At 43.5% G+C, this 18,229-nt stretch overlaps 1 protein-coding gene across 6 annotated transcripts in view; it reads left to right on the top strand.

Annotated features, from left to right (window-relative positions):
- Positions 1-18,229, top strand: part of TMEM150C (transmembrane protein 150C) — a 41,209-nt gene that overhangs the window by 9,918 nt on the left and 13,062 nt on the right. For 4 of the 6 annotated variants that reach the window (XM_032796869.2, XM_032796862.2, XM_032796868.2 and 1 more), the window contains 4 exons: positions 10,841-10,925; positions 12,626-12,679; positions 12,804-12,836; positions 12,968-13,035. In XM_032796869.2, coding sequence (XP_032652760.1) covers positions 10,846-10,925; positions 12,626-12,679; positions 12,804-12,836; positions 12,968-13,035 — 235 coding nt within the window. In that variant the 5' untranslated portion in view covers positions 10,841-10,845. The remainder of the gene's footprint in view (positions 1-10,840; positions 10,926-12,625; positions 12,680-12,803; positions 12,837-12,967; positions 13,036-18,229) is intronic. The other 2 variants (XM_032796863.2, XM_032796870.2) reach the window with 1 other exon arrangement.

Raw genomic sequence — 18,229 nt, 5'->3', positions numbered from 1 at the left:
CTCCAGGATACACAGCGCTGCGTGACAAGCGTAATGGGAAGCCAGAGACTCAAATGGACGCTCATAAAGGAGGACGGGTACTGAAGGACGTCCACTATCGCCACAGTCCAGCAGTCTACCGACAAAGTATTTGCATTCTTGCAGAGACTCCCAATGCCTGAGGTTCAAACACATTGTCCGGCGTGGTTCAGGGAATAGCTCTCAATTTCATCCCCCCCACGACGCACCAGTGGAAAGAAAAGGGAAAGAAATTCGTTTCTTGACTTTCGTTTACAAAATGTCACCCTATGTCTACTGAATGCTTGACTGGTAGACGTGATGCTCAGCAAGTGAAGTGCAGTATCGCTCACTCTCCCCTCTCAGGTGCAGGATGGTGAGTAGGACTGGTAACGGTCCTTATCAGTCCCGTGATTGCCTCTTGCTGATACTGCTGAATACCTTGGCTGGCCTGAGGTGAGGCAAGCCCGGGGAGGGTGGCTGGGTACAAATTAGGAATGAATTCCTGGTCCTTCCCAGTGATGGGACAGAACAGCTGGTAACCGTTTTCAATCATAGCAACGGGGGCTGAGGCTTCAATCAGAGCCCTCCCTTTCAATGTTATAAAGAAAAAGATTCTGTACTGCCTGGACTATCATAGGCAGTGGGATGCTGCCTCCTCTCCCCCACACCGCTAATGGCCCTGCCTGGACCTGTCCATAGCCCGGGAGGCTGCCTTCCCTCATTTTGTCTCACTTACAATCACGTTTACTTAGCAGCATTCTTTAACTAACTTCTGAACAAATGGGGGCGAGGGGATGAACGGGACACTGCCAAATGGTAACCCAAGGAAGGTTGAAGGGAGGAGGGAAGCAAACAGGCGGGGTTTGCAGGCACCCCCACGTGAATGCAAGGATCTGACACAGAGCAGCTGTGCTCTCTGAATACACTGTTCTCTAGTACACTTGCACCCATATTCTAGGCAGGACTGACTCTATTATTTAGAAAACCAATAAAGGAGGGATGAATCGGGAGTCATTCCAGGTTTGCTTTTGTGCCCAGCCGATCTCAGCAGGGGCAAACCCATAGATAGCAGCAGAACAGTAACAAGAGGGACCAGATCACGTCATCTCATTGCCGAATTTACCGCGGCAGAAGACGGTACAGAATGACTGGACTAACCTCTCTGCTATCATGTTCAAAAGCAAATGATGCTGACTGTGTAGCTCTGGAGTTATCGGCTCTGTCCGTAGGCTATATCCACAATACACATACAGTGACTGTAAAAAGAAAAAAGCTGAACGCGCCTCCATGTTGCCATGCTATGGCGCTGCCAGGGCAATCCAAGGAAAAGGGTGCGAAATGAATTGTCTTGCCATTGCTATTCCGGAGGAAGGAAAGCTGACCAACATTTACCCAAACCACCCGCGGAAATGATGTTTTGCCCCATCAGCCACCTGGGCTCTCAACCAGTAATTCTTATACAGGGGCAGGGGAGACTGCGGAACTTATGGGATAGCTATTGGAATAAGCTAACCCCAAAGTGCAAAGCCTCCGGAAATCGACGCAAGCTAGGACCATGGACGCACACGCGCCGCATTACATATGCTAGTGTGGCGCGTGCACTCGACTTTATACAAGCTGTATTTATAAAAACCGGTTTATGTAAAATCGGAATAATCCCGTAGTGTAGACGTACCCTTTGACACCGAATCAAAAAATTCCCTGGAAAGCAGACACTTATTTAGGGAAATTTTTGTTCTGTGAAAACTCAGTTTTGCATTGAAAAATAGTTTTGATAGAAATTTTTCAATTTGCCCTGCAAAGGTGGTGTGGGGAGAGAAAAGTGGTGTTTTGAAAGCAGTTGAGTGTTACATACGGCAACCATGGAGCCCGTTCAGCTTTTTTTCTTTTTACAGTCACCGTATGTGTATTGGATGCCACGGACAGAGGCGATACTCCAGAGCTACACAGCAGCATGTATGTAACACTCAACTGCTTTCAAAATACCACATTTTCTCTCCTCACACCACCTTTGCAGGGCAAATTGAAAAATTTCCATCAAAACTGTTGAAATGAAAAATCCTGAACTGAAAAGAGCCAAATATTGTAGCGGGATTTTTTTTTAAAGGGTTGGTTACATTTATGACTAATAATACACACTGTAAAGTAAGATAAGGACAATGACCTTTCATCCTCTTTGCCTGACAAAAAATGTCTGACGCTGAGAAGGAAGTCAGTGCAGAGAACGGCAAACCTGCCACCTTAGTTGAGAAGCTGTCCCAATAGCACACAGCGCCTGACCCAAAGCCCATTGAACTCAGTGAAAATCTTTGTTTATCTCAAAGGCTTTAGGTAGGAGCCTTAGACATGCTTTCAGTGATTTCAGAACTTCCCTGTGACAGCACTGGCAACATGCAGCTTTGCCCCTCAGTAGATAGTAAAAGCCAGAGAAGATGCAATACCTTGTCAGCTCTTGACAGAACTCCCTCTGATTTCACCCCTGAGGTCCAGGGACAGGATGTTATTAATGGCAGGCCTCAAGCGGTGCCGTTCCCCGCAACTGCAAGTCCCAGGGTGAGCTTATGCCTTGTCACCTTCAGGGTGTGATGAAAGACTCTTCTCACTCTGTGCTTGTTCGCTCGGTAATGGAGGCTGTCCTCAAAAGCAAGCACCAGGGATGATGACCTTAGGAAAGCGGCACTAAGCTAGGAAGAGTTGGAAGAGGCAGTCTTTTCTTTGGAAGGAAATGAGCTCTGAATTTTGCATCTGGTACCTAGCTAATACAGTGATAAGTGAATTAGAAATGCACCGAGATATGAAATTCTGATCTGAATCCTGACTTTGAATGTCCCTGAAGTTTGGGATGGTCACACCTGGGATTTTTATTTGAGCCCAACTGTAGCTAATAATCTAACAGCTGCTTTGGCATTTACTTCATCCTGTTTGCCTGAGCCCCTTCTTGACCAGAGCTTCCAGCTGATGGAGATGGAGGAGGAGGAGGGTTATTAAACTGGGAAGATTAAAAAGAGAAGCTGAATTTCCTGTATGGTCTTGTGGAGAGGGCACTAGATTAGGAGTCACAAGACCTGAGTTCTGTTTCTCCTTTTCCCACTGCTCTGCTGTGTGACCTTGGGTAATTCACATCTCTAATCTGTGCCTGTCTCCCCTCTCACACTTTGTCTTCGTTAGTCTGGACTGGCCAAGGGAGAATAGGGAAAAATATCTCCAGAGGAGAGGAGGCAAAAATGTAAATTCCCTTGTAAATTATACAAATGTTTTATAATGACTAAGGCAGTGATTGACTGACTACGTTGGAGATGCTGACAGAAACCCGCTAGAAGATGGCAGCATGTGGGCATCTCATCAAAAGAAGAGATGGAAATAAGCAGTCTGAATGTAATACATTTTAAACACTTTCCCCCTCTCCTTCCTGAATATCAGTCAAAGTATCTTTCTGGGTGTCATGATGATGTGAGTGAAGGAAACTTTTTTTCCTTCCCACATCCACTGTTTCATCTTTCAGATGCAAACTAACCCTGTGTGTGTGAGACAGTCAGTCGGTCTGTGGTGCTGGTGGACAGCTCCAGAGAGCATGGTCTTCTGTCTAGCCCAGGGGTTGGCAACCTTTCAGAAGCGGTGTGCTGAGTCTTCATTTATTCACTCTAATTTAAGGTTTCGTGTGCCAGCAATACATTTTAACGTTTTTAGAAGGTCTCTTTCTCTAAGTCTATAATATATAACTAAACTATTGTTGTATGTAAAGTAAATAAGGTTTTTAAAATGTTTAAGAAGCTTCATTTAAAATAAATAAAACAGAGTCGCCTGGACTGGGGCAGGACCTGCAGGTGATGTGCCACGAAATAAGCTCACGGTGCGCCTTTGAACTAGTTGCCAATAGTGCCTCCCCTGTCTAGCCACATGAATGGAGCAACGCAGACAGACAGCATACATTGCTGCAGTTGTGCCTCAGTCCTGAGTCAAGGGAGTGTCCTTTATCGTTAGAATAGGTGGCGTCTCCTCCATAGTCAACTTTAAATTACTGAGGAGATGCCAGTTACGGTCATCCTGGGCATTTCTACGCCACTGCGCTATGTGCAGAATTATTCCACACGTGCCCCCTTGACCCCCCAGATTTCTTTGCTTCCGCAGAAAATTTACTTTCTGATGGGCGAAGCAAGGGAAGCAGAAGCAGCGTCATGTGACTCCGCCAGCATTTGATTGCCCAAGGGAGCGCACAGAGGTAAATCAAGTGGAGCATGGGTGGGATGAGAGGAGATTCCGCTGTAGCTTCTACCATGTGCCGAAGCTCAGCTGCTAATCCTTGGTGGTCATGGAGGTGACAGATTCTTCCCTCTCCTGACAGCATCTGGCTGTGATCAGAACATACACAGTATTTCTCTTTTGCTTGGAGCTCTGAAAACTCCCCTCCTCTCCCCTGCTTCCCCCCCCCCCCACATGCTTCGCTCACCATCGCTTCTCAGCTGCAGGGGAAGGGAATCACTGTACAGAGATCTGCTCCCACATCCACCCAACCCTTGTGCATGCAGACCCTCATGCTGAGCCTCACCACCCCCACTCCCCTGGCACCTGGACCACCCCAATGAGCCACCTGCACCTGGATCCCCACCCCATTGAGCTCCACTCCCCCAGCATCTGGAATCCCCACTGAGCCCCAGCCACCTTCATCTGGACCCCCCCTGCAGAATCCCATTACTGTTGCACTCAGAACGCGCACAACAAGCCCTTGTGCATCAAGATCCCCATGCACATACACCCAGATCCTCTACTGAGTTGCCTGCACCCAGATTGCCCAACACAGGACCCTCTCAACCCTCCTCTGGATCCCCCCCACACTAAGCTCCTCCACACTTGGACCCTGCCGGGCTGAGCCTGCCTGTCTACACCTAGTGCACCTGGCATGGAGGGGCAGGGTCCTGGGGTGTTTCTGGGGCAGGCCTGGTCCTTGTGCTATGTCAGGGTTGGGTGCAGCGTCACCGCTGAATCCATGTCCCAGGGTGGCGGAGGGGAGAAGCTGCAGAGTGATCTCCCACCTCTGTGCGGTCAGTGGCCTGTGTTCCCCAGTGCCATGCTGGAGCCTGCACATTTATTTGACAAATAAAATCTGCAGAATTTCTTAAAATATTGTGCACAGAATTTTTAATTTTTTGGTGCAGAATCCTCTCAGGACTATGTTGTGGTGTGGATACCTGTTTGCTGGAACTAGACTCAGACCATTGAGATTTCACAGACCAGCCATCTGAGGGCAACAATCTTTGGGCACTTCTGATGTAGCAACCTGGCGATAAAGGCTCTGCTATTTGTTGTTGTTTATTAATTATACAGGCTCTGAGATGTGCCTTGAAGAGTTTGTAGTCTAAGGGTCTGATTCTGCAAAAATGTGATTCTAGATGTAGTACTTAGTAGTGTGAACAATTCTGCTGAAGACAAGGGGGCTACTTCTGGCAATAAGTGGTATATTTAGTACTAAGTGTTTGTAGGGTCAAGCTGTAAGACAAGGCAGGAATAACCTAATATTTTAAGTGCATACAGAATTGGAGTCAAGGAGGCAGACGGCTTAAGGCCAAGCAGAACTACCAGATCATGTAGTCTGACCTCCAGGATAACACGGGCCCCAAGTCCACCCAGCACTGCACACTCAACCCAGCAACTGAAAAAAAGTCCAAACTGTGTAGCCCTCAAAGTACATATGTTAATTTCTCATGTGGCTACATGTTCATATTGTATCTGCGCTACCCCTTTTGTCAGCTCCTGAGCCTCCTGTTATCATTTGGCCTGATTTTCAGAGGCGATGACTGACCTCCATTTCTATTGATATAAGTAGGAACTGCCGGTGGTCAGCTCCTCTGAAATTCAGGCCACTCCTAGAACCTCTCACACCTTTTTTACCAATTGAGATTTATGTTTACCCATTACCAGTCCCCTGAGCCATTCATTCCCCCAAAACTAGGTGTCTAGTATTAAAGTAAGCACTAGAAATTCAGCAGCTGGCAACAAATCATAACCTTCTCTAGCAGCCTCTGGTCCCTCCGCAAACAGTAACTGGGTGTTGTGCTGCCGCTAATATTTTATTGGACCCAAGGGCCAGATTTTCAAAAGCTCAGCACCCAGTTGTTCCCAGTGAGATGCTTGTGGCCAGGTTGTGTGGTTTTGTGTTTTTAAAATAAATCCAGCCCTTAATGTACTGAGCTCTTTGAAAACCTAGCTTTAGGTTACTGTTCTGTGTTTATAAGTAGTGCTGGTTTTCGTCATACAAGTCTAATGGATGTTGTTAGAGGAATCCTCACATTGTTTACTCTCTTGATCTTTTCACAAACTGAAAAATTATTTTATTTTTCAAAATCTGGCTTCCCTCTGGTATTCTCCCTTTCGATCTGATCTCTTTAGTTACAATTTCAAATGTCATTTTCTAGTAACAATCAGTCGAGGCTGAACTCTGTACGGCATAGGGAATGTTAAATTGAGCACTGTTTACTGAAGGCTTCTTCCAGTGAAGTCAAGGGAGGTCTTTCCACTGACTTTAATGGACACTGGATCAGGCCTTTATTTGTCCTCAAAAAGGAAAAGATCTGCAGCAGGAGGCCATTTAAGAGACTACCATGTTCACCTTTTCAAACGTTCCTTCCAACTGCAGTGATGCAGAACTTCGGCGGGAAACATCATCTTTCTTTGCTTCCCTGTGGTGTCTAGTGGGTGGAACAGGAGCTGAAGAACTTCAGCTCCTGAGATGCTGCCTGACTTTGGGGAAATCACACAAACTTCTCTTTCCTTAGTTTCCTCATCTGTAGAATGTTTGAAATCAAAATAGCTTGTAAAGTTCCTTTGTGTGAAAAGGACTGTAGAAATGCCAGGGGCTAAAAAAGGGCATTAATAATCAACAGTATTTTTATTATTAATTTATTGTATCAGTGAGACCTCAATCCTTTGCAGTATTGTTTCAGGGAGGAAAACACATGAGAAAACACTGGCGTCCTCTGTCATACAAGGGTTATATTCTCCTGGCTTAGTTACAAGGAATGTTTGGAACCAACAGAGTGAAGAAATGTAAGCAGTAGTTATAGGAGGCTTGGCAATGATGGGTGTGTGGATAGGACATGGCGCGTGCCCACCTGCTTTCTTAACGCAAGGAAGGGAGTGAGGAAATCAGTTACCATGGTCTTGCAGCATTGAGCCAGCCTTTGGTACACACTGATGCGTCAAACACTGGCATGGACGGAGCTTTGTTGTGGATGAGCCAGCAGCACAGTGGGACTGACTTTTGTCAGTACGAGTGAGTATGTCTAGATACTGGAGTGACAACTTCCACTAATGCTCCTGGATGTCGCCTTTTTCTTGTGGGCTGCAGGGGGAAAAAATGAGAGAACTGTGTCCCAGACAGATCTGCAGCTTGCTGCAGCAGAGGCTGTGAGCTAGAACTGCACTATAGAATTCTTCATGCGGTGTTTGTGGAAATGGAGCAATAAAAATTACAGATGGAAAAGACCTGTGTCTAGTCCATCCTCCCGTACATTTCCCTACTATACGCTTACTAATGCTTTGTTCAGATAGTTTTGTGTTTCCTGAGACTGGGGTTTCCGCTGCTTCCTTAGGGACCCTCCTCAACTCCCTAGTAGATCTCTCTAGCAGCAAGATTTTTGTGATAAGTCACAAAGAAGTTTCCTTTTCTTAACTGCGTCACATTACTTCCAGCTCCAGTGTAGTCCGCAATAACACCTCTCTCTACTTGGTGTGCGAGGGGCTTGGGTATGCTATGAAACTGATTGATTGCCTTTAAATACTGATGTGTAATGTCTTGGGGACTAACCATGTTGTAACATGGTTCAGTGCTGCCTGTGTGGATGGCTATAACACTGTGTGGTCACAATGTGTGAAAGACCATCTAGCCCTGGGCTAAAGCCTGGTTTGTTTGTTTTTTAACTTTGTTGTTACAGGGCAGTTTGGTGTCATCCATGCAGACAGCACCAAACTCTGTCATAACATGTTGATCCCCCAACTATGCATAAACATAGTTAGTTTCATGGTACAGATAGGCCCAATGAATCTACGGGTGTTCTCATTTTGTTTTCTACCTTTATGGGTCCTCTGTGTCCTAGTCAGGCCTGATACTGCCTGCTATCCACCTCCAGCCTTGAGGAGTGATGATGCAATCCCTATCCTTTTGCCCATGGAGGACTGTCATATTTTGTCCAGTCATCTGTCCACACTGCTCCTTAACCATCAAGGGCTGGGGAGAAGTAGGGTAGAGTTATGTGAAACATTCACCTTGTTCCTCAGAGGTTGATTGATCCCAGCTTCTGCTGGGTTGGGGAGTGAAAGATGGGAGCCAAGGCCTGGATACCCATAGGGCAGAGCAGAGTATTGGGTGCTGAGGTTCAGTAGAGAGTGCGAAGCTGCCACGCATCTTACAGTGCAATGCCTCCTTTCCCATGGACTCCCCCAGTCTCTGCCTCACACACGACAGAACAGGAGCCAGCTGCGGAGAATGGAGCCAGGCTAGATCACAGCAGCAGCATCAGTGCTGTCTTTACTTCATTACTGCCTGTCATCAGCTACGGGCAGGAATGTGACGGGAGTCTTGGGATGCAAGCAGTCCCCTTACTGCCTTTGTAGGCTACCTGCATTGCAGGTCACAGTGCAACAGGGAGAACAGTCTCCCGCATGACACAGCTGAGGAGGAAGTAACTTGGTAGGGTTATGGGGTTATTTCCTCCCTGGAGCAAAGGGAACCCAGGAAGGAATCATGTAATGTCTCCTGAGGCTAGTTGTGGAGCAGCATGGCTACACATTGCCCCTTAGTCAAAACAGACCGTAATATTACAATCTAGCCTTAACTGAGGGGGTTGCATACTTCATAGCTTAGGTAGGCTGAGATTATGGCGTGCACCAGGTTCTCTTTGCCTTCCTCCTATCCCCCTCACAAGCAGCCTGTGTGCCACCTTCCCATCCTCTTCTGTTCAGAGCCTCCCTGCCAAGGGTTCTGTATGCCCCCAATTCCCAGGTCCTCTAGTCTCCCCCACATGGCAGGGGCTCTGTGTGCCCCCATTCTTACCTTCCCTGCACCAGCATCTTTGACCCCCATTCCAGGGTCCCCCATTCTCTCTGCCGTGCCCAGGGCTGTGTGTATACTCCCCTTCCCCTCCCCACTGTTAGTCTGGGAGATAAGTCATTCAGGATGTCAACATAGTAAACTCTATTGGGAGGATGAGTAGAGATGAGATAGGGTATTGTTATGCTGGAAGGCATTAATAGGTGCCATCAACTAGTGGTCAGTTGTCTATCGATCAAACATCTCTTAAAGCTGTGCCTCTGCTAATCAGATGGCAGGGGCTCCATGTGTCCCCAATTTTCCCCCTTCTGGTTTTCTGCTTTCCCCCAAAATCAAGATGGTTCTGGCCATTGATGCCTATGATGTTCTCTGAGATTTTGGAATTGATAGGATTTGGCATTCAAAAGTTATCACGTGACAAACAGACAAAGAAATGCCATCAGGCTGATGGCAAACTCAGCCAATAAATCAGTGATCCTAAAACCTGCCTCAGATCATCACTGAGATACTGGGTGATCCTCAGTCTCCCAAAGAAATATCAACTCAACAACTGGAAGTGAGTGAGTGGTGGGAAGACAGGAGGGAGTGAAAGAGGTGCTGGTATCCTACTGAAAGGAAAGTTGATGTTTTAGCCTTGTTTTTTCCAATTTGCATCTCTTAGTCTTTATTCAAGCTTGAAGGAAATGTGCATGTAATAGACAACTACACGCGCACACACAGAATGAGGATGTACATATTTCAAGAGCTTTGTGACATATATTAGCATTTCTAAATGACATACATTGTAGCAATAGCAAGCCCCCATTCCTGTCCTGTTATTTCAAGTCTTCATCTTGCATGTTTTCCTCCAGAGAGTGTTTCCCTGTGGAATTGAGCTGTTCTCCCTGTTTTAATTTATCAAGAATCTGTGCACCCACATATAGCTTCTTTAAACCTAAATGTCAAGAATTCAGTTTTGTAACAATTCCTAGTCTCATCGACATTCAGGATGGCAGCATTTAAATGCAGAACCTTTGAATTCAGCCGAGTGCTCAGATTAGTTGGTTGCTGCGCACAGTGTGTGAGCTGAGGATGAGAACTAGGGAGATGGGGAGAAAGAGCACTCACTCACCAGGAATTATTTGGGGGAAGTTCTCTGGCTTGGCAACCTTTATTTGAGCTGTGGGCACCACTAAGAAAGCACATGTGGGTTTTAGTAACAAGCATGTTTTGATGGGAAGCTAGGTTGCCATTTTTAAGGGAGAGTGTGTCCTGCTGGTTAGTGCAGAGAACTGGGAGCTAGGACTGTTGGGCTCTATTCCTAGCTGTGTGTTCTTGGGCTAATCACTCAGGGAGAGGCTTTAAAAAAAAATGCCTGCTACTAAATTCCTATTTGAAAATCTTCCCCCAATTTGATTTTTCTGTGCCTCAGTTTCTCCTTTTTGCAAAATGAAAATAATACCTGCCCTATGGGGGCCTGGGGAAATGTAACTAATGTTTTAACAAGGATTAGAGACTGCTTTGCATTCCTGGGCTGACGGTCATCAGGGCTGGATTCTGTGACCCTTCCATGCATTGAATAGTACCTTACTGCACAAGTGCTCTCGCTGAATTGCAGAGGGGTTTCTCTGGGAGTACCAGGATCACTCTGCATGAACTAGGAGCAATAGTGATCATTCTGCATTACCAGGTTCTCAGTTTCACATACCCTAGTCAGACTTGTTTTACGTGTTCAAGGGGGAAAGGATGTGATGTCTCCAGTAGCTCTTACCTCTGTTGTCTTTGTTTTGCATTACACTTTATTGTCTTTGTTTCTAGCAGGCATGGATGGGAAGAAATGCAGTGTGTGGATGTTTTTACCACTTGTATTCACCCTGTTCACTTCTGCTGGGCTATGGATAGTGTAAGTGATCTTCCGCTTGGGTTTTGGGGTGTGTGTGTGTGAGGGGACTGAGGTAAATCAGGCATTCCCAAACGTTGCAATAGAACGGACCACATCTGAATAGAGAGAGTTGCTCACTGACCTCTCCGTGCCACTGAGGCAACTCCAGCAACTGCTTTCATCAGGCTGGACTGGCAGCTGGTAATCTGCTTCCAGCAAGGGGCAGCATGGAGCTGCGTTGCCCAGGAGCAGAGCAGTGACCACTCATGACTAGCAGACACATTTTGGTCCCTGCTTCACCCTTGCTACTTTTCCTGGCACGACTTCCTTCTTCCTCTGTGTTGGCAAGTTGCCACCCGCCCCCTACCCTGACCCATCCACTCCTCACTCAATGTGTGGGACTGAGAGCAGCAGCCCAGAGAGGCTTCTCTCCCCTCACGCAGTGTGGCCTGCAATGCAGGGGATGTACCCAGGGAAGTAAAGGGGAATTTTATGGCTCCACACTCACCTGTACAGGTGCATGGGCCATCTCATGCATAACTATAAAATAATATTAAGCCAGTCATTATGTACCTTAACTTCTTTTAAAAAATATGATTTAGCAGCTGGAAATGAGGAGAAGCGACCAGCTCTCCACAGACCTGCAGGAATTCACTGTTGGCCACGGTCCAGGAACTATGTGTTAATGATATCCTGACTGACGAGTATGTATGTTGTGGTCACAGTTGTAACAGTAACCACTGGATCCTGACCTCTGTCACATAACAGGGAATTAACCTTTTTAATCCTGCCCCATGTCGGATGACTGGAGTCAGAAAATAAGGGCTCGTCTCTTATCAGCTCTCCTACATCTTGCACTTGTATTACTGCATCATGCTGAGGTAGAATTCTCTCTCCATTGAAGTCAGTGACAACTCCCATTAACTTCAGTGGGGCCAGGATTTCACCCTGGATGTAAAAAAAGAGAGAAGAGCTACTTTGAAAGGTGGAAAGTGGCTTATACAGTATACATTGAGGGGGATATCATTCAGTAGGGCAAGTGGTCATTATTAAAACTCTTGCCTTAAGGTGATCTTTAAATTACAAGCCATCGACACTATAGAAATAAAATAAGGCTAAATGGCAATTATCCTATAATTAGATGGACGGAAACCTTAGTCATCCGGTCACAGTACCCACAATGGCACTGCCTGTTTGCATTTCAGTTACATCATATGATCTATGTGACCAAAAGGTACAAACCCTATCTCCAAAAGTGTCCTTTAGATTGCTTCCATGCTTCCTCCCATTAATGGCTTTCTGCTGCGGAAGCAGAAGACAAACACTGAACAGCTATATTTTCCTTTATACAATAGCTTGAGCATTGATATCAGTAGTGTCAGCTGGTAGCAAATAGTGTTGTGGTCTGTGGTAGAAAAGAATTGTTTTCAGGAAAACAAGGGGCTTTGATTATCATTACTAATCAAGGCCCAAATCCATAAAAGCCCTTCAGCACATGCTTAAAGCTAAATAAGTATGACTGATTTCAATGCAATTTTAGCACATACTTAAAATTAAGCCCATGTTTGGATGCTTTCTTGAATATGAACGGATATTAGACACTTCAAAGTGCTTTCCTGAATTGGGTCCCAAATGAATTTATAAATTAAAAAATGTGGTTGTCTTGGTCTTATATTGGCATTGTTTGTGTTTTCTAAACTGCTTCTTTCCTCTTTTGACAGGTATTTTATAGCTGTGGAAGATAACAAAATTATTCCATTAAACGTCCCAGATCGGTAAGAGGTGATGGTGGTGGTTGTTTTTGTTTTGTTTTTAAATCAGTAACTTCTAACAAATATTATTAGAGACACAAAACAGCAAAATCTTTAATTCTGGCTCCTGTGTTTTTATGTCACTTAGGAAACCTGGTTCCAAAAGTCCCCCTTACATAAGGTAACTGGATCTTCTCCTCCCCCACTCCCATTCCCCACATATAATTCTGATCAATGGGTGTTCGTTCTTTCTTTCTTTCTCTCTGTAGCTGTCTTAGTAGAGTTACAATGATACACTTTATATTTTTGAAGTATTGCAGGTGATGCACCCCCTGCAAGCTGTGTATTTAGCCAAGTCATGAACATGGCAGCATTTCTAGGTAGGAACCGCATGGGGAATTTTTTTCCCTCTCTTTTAATTCACTTTAATGAGTCATTGGAACATGAGTAAAATCCAGTAGATGTTGCTGTCAAAGCTGATTATTTGAAACCTTTTAAAGAGGTGCTGCTAGTATGAAGCTAGTATTATTTTGTAACTATTTGTAAAAGGACAGAACAAAGCTGGATATGTTTGACCTTCATACTTTCCATTTTATTCTCTTCTTTTATCATCACATGTTAGCGTTAAGTCTGTATGACTTTGTTTTCGGTGCATGGAATGGTATTTTTGGTTTATTGCTGCTATAAAATCCTGCATGGAAACATTGTGTAATTGGTCATCGCATTTGACAAAATGTTATTTCTGAGGTTGTTTTTTTTTAAAATTCCATTAGTAAAAATATGGACGTTCACAGGTTGCTTCTGATAGGGCGAAGCTTCAAACTAACGTAGTTGGGAGGAACACTTTTTGGTTATAATGCTTGAAAAAAATGTTTCATTGTTTTTGTAAATAAAACTTTTTGTTATGCCTGAGATACCTCAAGTATTTTCTCCTGAAGCTACGTAGGCAAATGATAATGCTGAGTTAGTGCTCCATTGTTGTTACTGAGTCTGTCTTTGCCAGTGTGGCTGTGTATATTATGGAAGCACCACTCAGAGTTCCGTAGTCGAGGCTGAGCTGAGTTTTACACTTAAAGCGGGGAATCATTTTGTTAAATATGAAAAGTACAGCATATCTTCCCCCAAACCCAGGAAATTCAGAGTTCAGGTGACACTTAAATGATGTTAAGGATGGAGAGGTATAGTTAGGGCATCGAAACAGCCTTAACTCTGCCCTGGAGTGATATTGTAAAGGTGGTGATAGGGGGAATCTATTGACTTTAAAAATAAGTTTAACTACAAACACTATAATGCCTTCATCATCTTCATATGGTTATTTCATAGTATCATTCCAAGGCAGAGTTAAAGCTTGGGGGTAAATTGCAACATCCAGCTCTACACGAGCCTGCTATGTGTCCTTGGGCAAGTCACTTCACCTCCTTGTGCCTCAGTAATGATACTCACCTCCTTTATTAAGAGATCTACTGATGAAAAGTGCTATATAACAGCAAAGTGTTATTATTACTAATGTACTGTACCCTGAATTACTGATATGTGTATTAAGATGGAGCGAAAGTTGAGAGTAGATTTTGAAAAGGGGAATATCAATATCTATACACACTGATATTTATGGATATATATTGGACCAGAACCTCAGTTAGTATAAATCAGTCTGCCTCCACTGACTTGGTGTAAACTTGTGCAGTTCCGCCATCTGTGGTCCTTGGTCATAACATGTGTATGTGCCTGACACATATAGAGAAGGCTAAATACAATTCTATACATGCAATTGCAGTCTCTGCCCTCAAAACCAAATATAACAATATGTATGTAGGAAACTTCTTGTCAGATTCCAGTGTTTGACATGAGTAAATACACATCTCCCTGCTGAGCTACTGAAATTTAAAGCCCCACTCCTGCAATCAGACCTGTAGACTTTGCACCCACACAAAGCCCCATTGAAGTCTATGGGCTTCTATGTGGGTGCAGGGGTCTGCCTGCGTGCAGCCGATTTCATGATCTGATCTTATATGTATGAGAGTGAGTGAAAGTTATTTATGCAGTTGTGATGAAAGATCAAATGAACAAGGTGTTGAGGTTAAAACCTACTACATGTCTTCAGCATTTTCTCTTTGAACCTCTCCCAGTATTGCAATGAAAACTATAGCTATGGAAGCCCAAGGCTGGAAACCAACAACAACACATTTATTATGTTGTTTATGGGCATTACCCTATCGGGATAAAGCAGAGCTCGTTAGAGCAGGCTGAATGTCTGTTACATTGGATGCTTATGGGGGCTACTTCCAGCTTGTACCATTATTGACCTTAACCGCACTGAAAGTGAAAGTTCAAGGAGGCACAGTGTTTAAATGTTGCTTTGGTGCTGAGGTTGTTGACCTTTTGTAGACACAATAGTGCGCTCTTCTTGTTTTCCTCCGTAACTCCCATTAGCACTATAGCAGTACCACATGCGTTAAAGGGATCACTCAATCTCAGGGGAAGGTAAAAACTGCTTTTATTTTGAAGAGGTCAAAATGGACCCAGTTTTTATTTTTATTTTTTCAAAATAAATTACTGCAATTTTTCATTTACAACCCACTCCCCCCTTTGCTGGTTTTAGTAAGTAAAACATTTTGGAAAGCATTTCAATAAAAGTTACCAATTTTTAAATGTCATACAATTTTTCATGAAAATTTTCATTCTTTGAAAAGGCTGTTTTTTCAGTTAAAAATGTTGACCAGCTCTGTTACTGATCGCTTCAGAGATGGATGAAGGGATAAAAAGCTACACAACATTAGCAGCAGAATATTCCCCCTGAAACATATTGCCTTTGTCAGGCTTTGTCCGATGTCCACTTCAGCCACCGTTCAGGTGCTCAGGTTACCTAGCCTTCAGTCTTGTTCCCTTCAACACCCCCCCCCCGACCATGCAGTAATATTCCCCTTAAAGTATACTGCCTTTCATGTCCTATTGCACCATTATTGCCAGAATTTTAGGGTAGGAGGGCCCCTCGTTCATTCTTGAAGGGAAATTAATGTAATGTTCAATTTTTTTTAATCTGCCTGAGTAACATATGGAGGATCTTGGGATACTCATTTCAATACATTCATGGAGTCCAGTCCTGAGAATTTTGCTGTTGACTTCAATGAGGGACAAATCTGGGACAAATCCAGCAGTATCTATAGTAATGTCATTACAGACTGACAGAATTGGCTGGAATAGTACATATAGGGCTTAGATTTTCTAAAGTGATTAGTGACTGTGGGCAACTTTTTGAGTGTTCTATCTGAGATATCTCAAAGGGGCCTGATTTTCAGAGGCTGGGTGCTCAGCACTTTGATCAACAAAATGAGTTATATTTTCCAGCCTTCCTTTATAGCCCTATCTGAGCATTCCACATGACAGCTATGCAGCTGTTTGGTTCTAGAGGTGGGCAGGAAATGTTTTTCTCATGCTGTAAATACTTCAGAGATATTGAGGGTGGGAAATTCTGGGAATTGGGATGAAAAATCAAAATCTTGGTTTGGGTCAATTGAAACTATTTTGTTTCCATAATTTCATTGTGATTTCAACTATTTCTTAATTTTTACTACAAATATAATTCTTACATTTCAAAGTGAAAAGTTAAAACAAAACTGGAATTTTTAATTTAAAATTTTGCAGACAAAATATTTCAACAACTTTTGAAAGCTTTTTTTGGTTTTGTTTTTCACTGAAAAATCATTAAAACTAAGCCTTTCCGGCAAACTGTTTTGGTTTGGATGAATCAGCATTTTCTGTTGAAAAAAGATTAAGAAGAAAATTCCTGACAAGCTCTACTTAGTTTTGAAGCTAGTTAATTACCAAAATATTTTCCCTCTTTCAGATCACATCTAGCTTTCTGCTAATCCTTTATCATCTGTAGCTCCCCTCCCTACTCTCTCCCATGATTCTAAGGAATAATTAATGAGATTGAGATTTACTAGTTTTAGCTCAGAGACATTACAAGGTTCAGTACTGCTTTATGATCTTTCATCTGGGGTGGCACCATCTGGTACATGCAAAAATAATTAACATCAGTGCTCAGCAAAGGATACCATCAACGTTCATCTCTCCATTTTAATATGGAGAAGGAACACTTTTTGTTGTTGCGAACATTGCTGTTTTTCTCTTGGTCCCTTGCTGCCTTATTTTTGAATACTCTTAATCACTGATAACAACATCAATTGCTGAAATTTTCAAAAGTGACTAGTGATTTTGAGAGTACTCAAATTTTTGGGTGCCTAGTTTGAGACGTGTTTACAGGAACCTAATTTTCAGAAAGTACTGAGTTCTCATCTTTGAAAATCTGGCATCTTTAAGATGTCTCAACTGTCATCCAAAATCTGAGGGACCCAAAATCACTAGTAACTTTTGAAAATGTCGGCCCAGTAGATCTTGTTAGTTTGTACCACATAGTTGTATAGTGCCCAGTTTGTCTTCCAATCAGTGGCAGAATCCTAAGAACAGGATCAATGTGTGTATGGAAATTAACATTTTAAGATTCTTTATCTTTTAAACAGATTCAAAACATAATTGAACATTTACATTCACATCACTTGTGAATGAGCTAGGATTCTCCCTCTCCCATATATTCTGACAATAATGAGACAACAGCACAGAAAGGCAGTTAATTTAATCATATTACTGCCTTGGGGTGCATCGTGAAGATGAAGGTTGTGTAATTTAAGCACCTATATAATGGCTGATGCCGTCCTCCAAAATAGACTGTCACGTTATGTTGGAGTTACAAAACAGAAAGTGTAAATAATTAAGATGAAAAAGTCATGCCCATGTGTTGACTGGATGGCTGCTGATGTTGGCATTTTTTCCAGGGTGACACTCATTAGAGCCCACTTTAAGAATACATTTTCTCTGCATCAAGTCAAACAGATACAATTGAACGCTTTCAGGATAATACCTGGTAAATGTGTTGCTTGGGCAACATGCTGAACTGAAATCCCTGGAAACTTTCATTTTATGCCTGATCCTGATCCCACTTAAGTCCATGGCAAAACTCTCATTGACTTCAATGGCTTAGGACCAAATCCTGTATGCACAGACCAAGTCCAGTATGAACATCAGCAATGCCATTATCCCAACAATGCCCTACCCCAATGTCTCAGGTGTGATCTGTAGGGACCATGTAGGGATGAGAGTGGAGCTTGTGCTGAATAGAGGTGAACAAATCATTCATTTTTTGGTTCAGTGGCTGAACTGAAAAATTGGTTCATTTTGAACCTTAACTTAATGTTTTTAGTTTTTCTTATCAAAATGAAAACTCTAAAAAATTTTTTTACGGTCAATGAAATCAACGTTTTCTAAAAATTTCCCCCCCAACAAATTCTTCATTTTTTTTTTAAATGTGGCTGGAACTATTTGCCAGCTTGGACTGAATTCATTAATAGATTCAGTAGCCCAGTTCTCATTCTGGATATCTGCTTAATTCTTGGTCTCTCTACAGAGGCTGCTAGCAAAATTCTACCTGTGAAATGGACAGTGCTCCAGGAGAGCTAGACTGAGAGCAGCAGTTCATTTTTACATGACTGTCCACCAAGTGGTGGTTATTTTGTGTCC

Source organism: Chelonoidis abingdonii, chromosome 5 (genome assembly GCF_003597395.2).
Source record: "Chelonoidis abingdonii isolate Lonesome George chromosome 5, CheloAbing_2.0, whole genome shotgun sequence".
NCBI classification, from domain to species: domain Eukaryota; kingdom Metazoa; phylum Chordata; order Testudines; family Testudinidae; genus Chelonoidis; species Chelonoidis abingdonii.
This window is presented reverse-complemented; position numbering and strand designations above follow the sequence as displayed.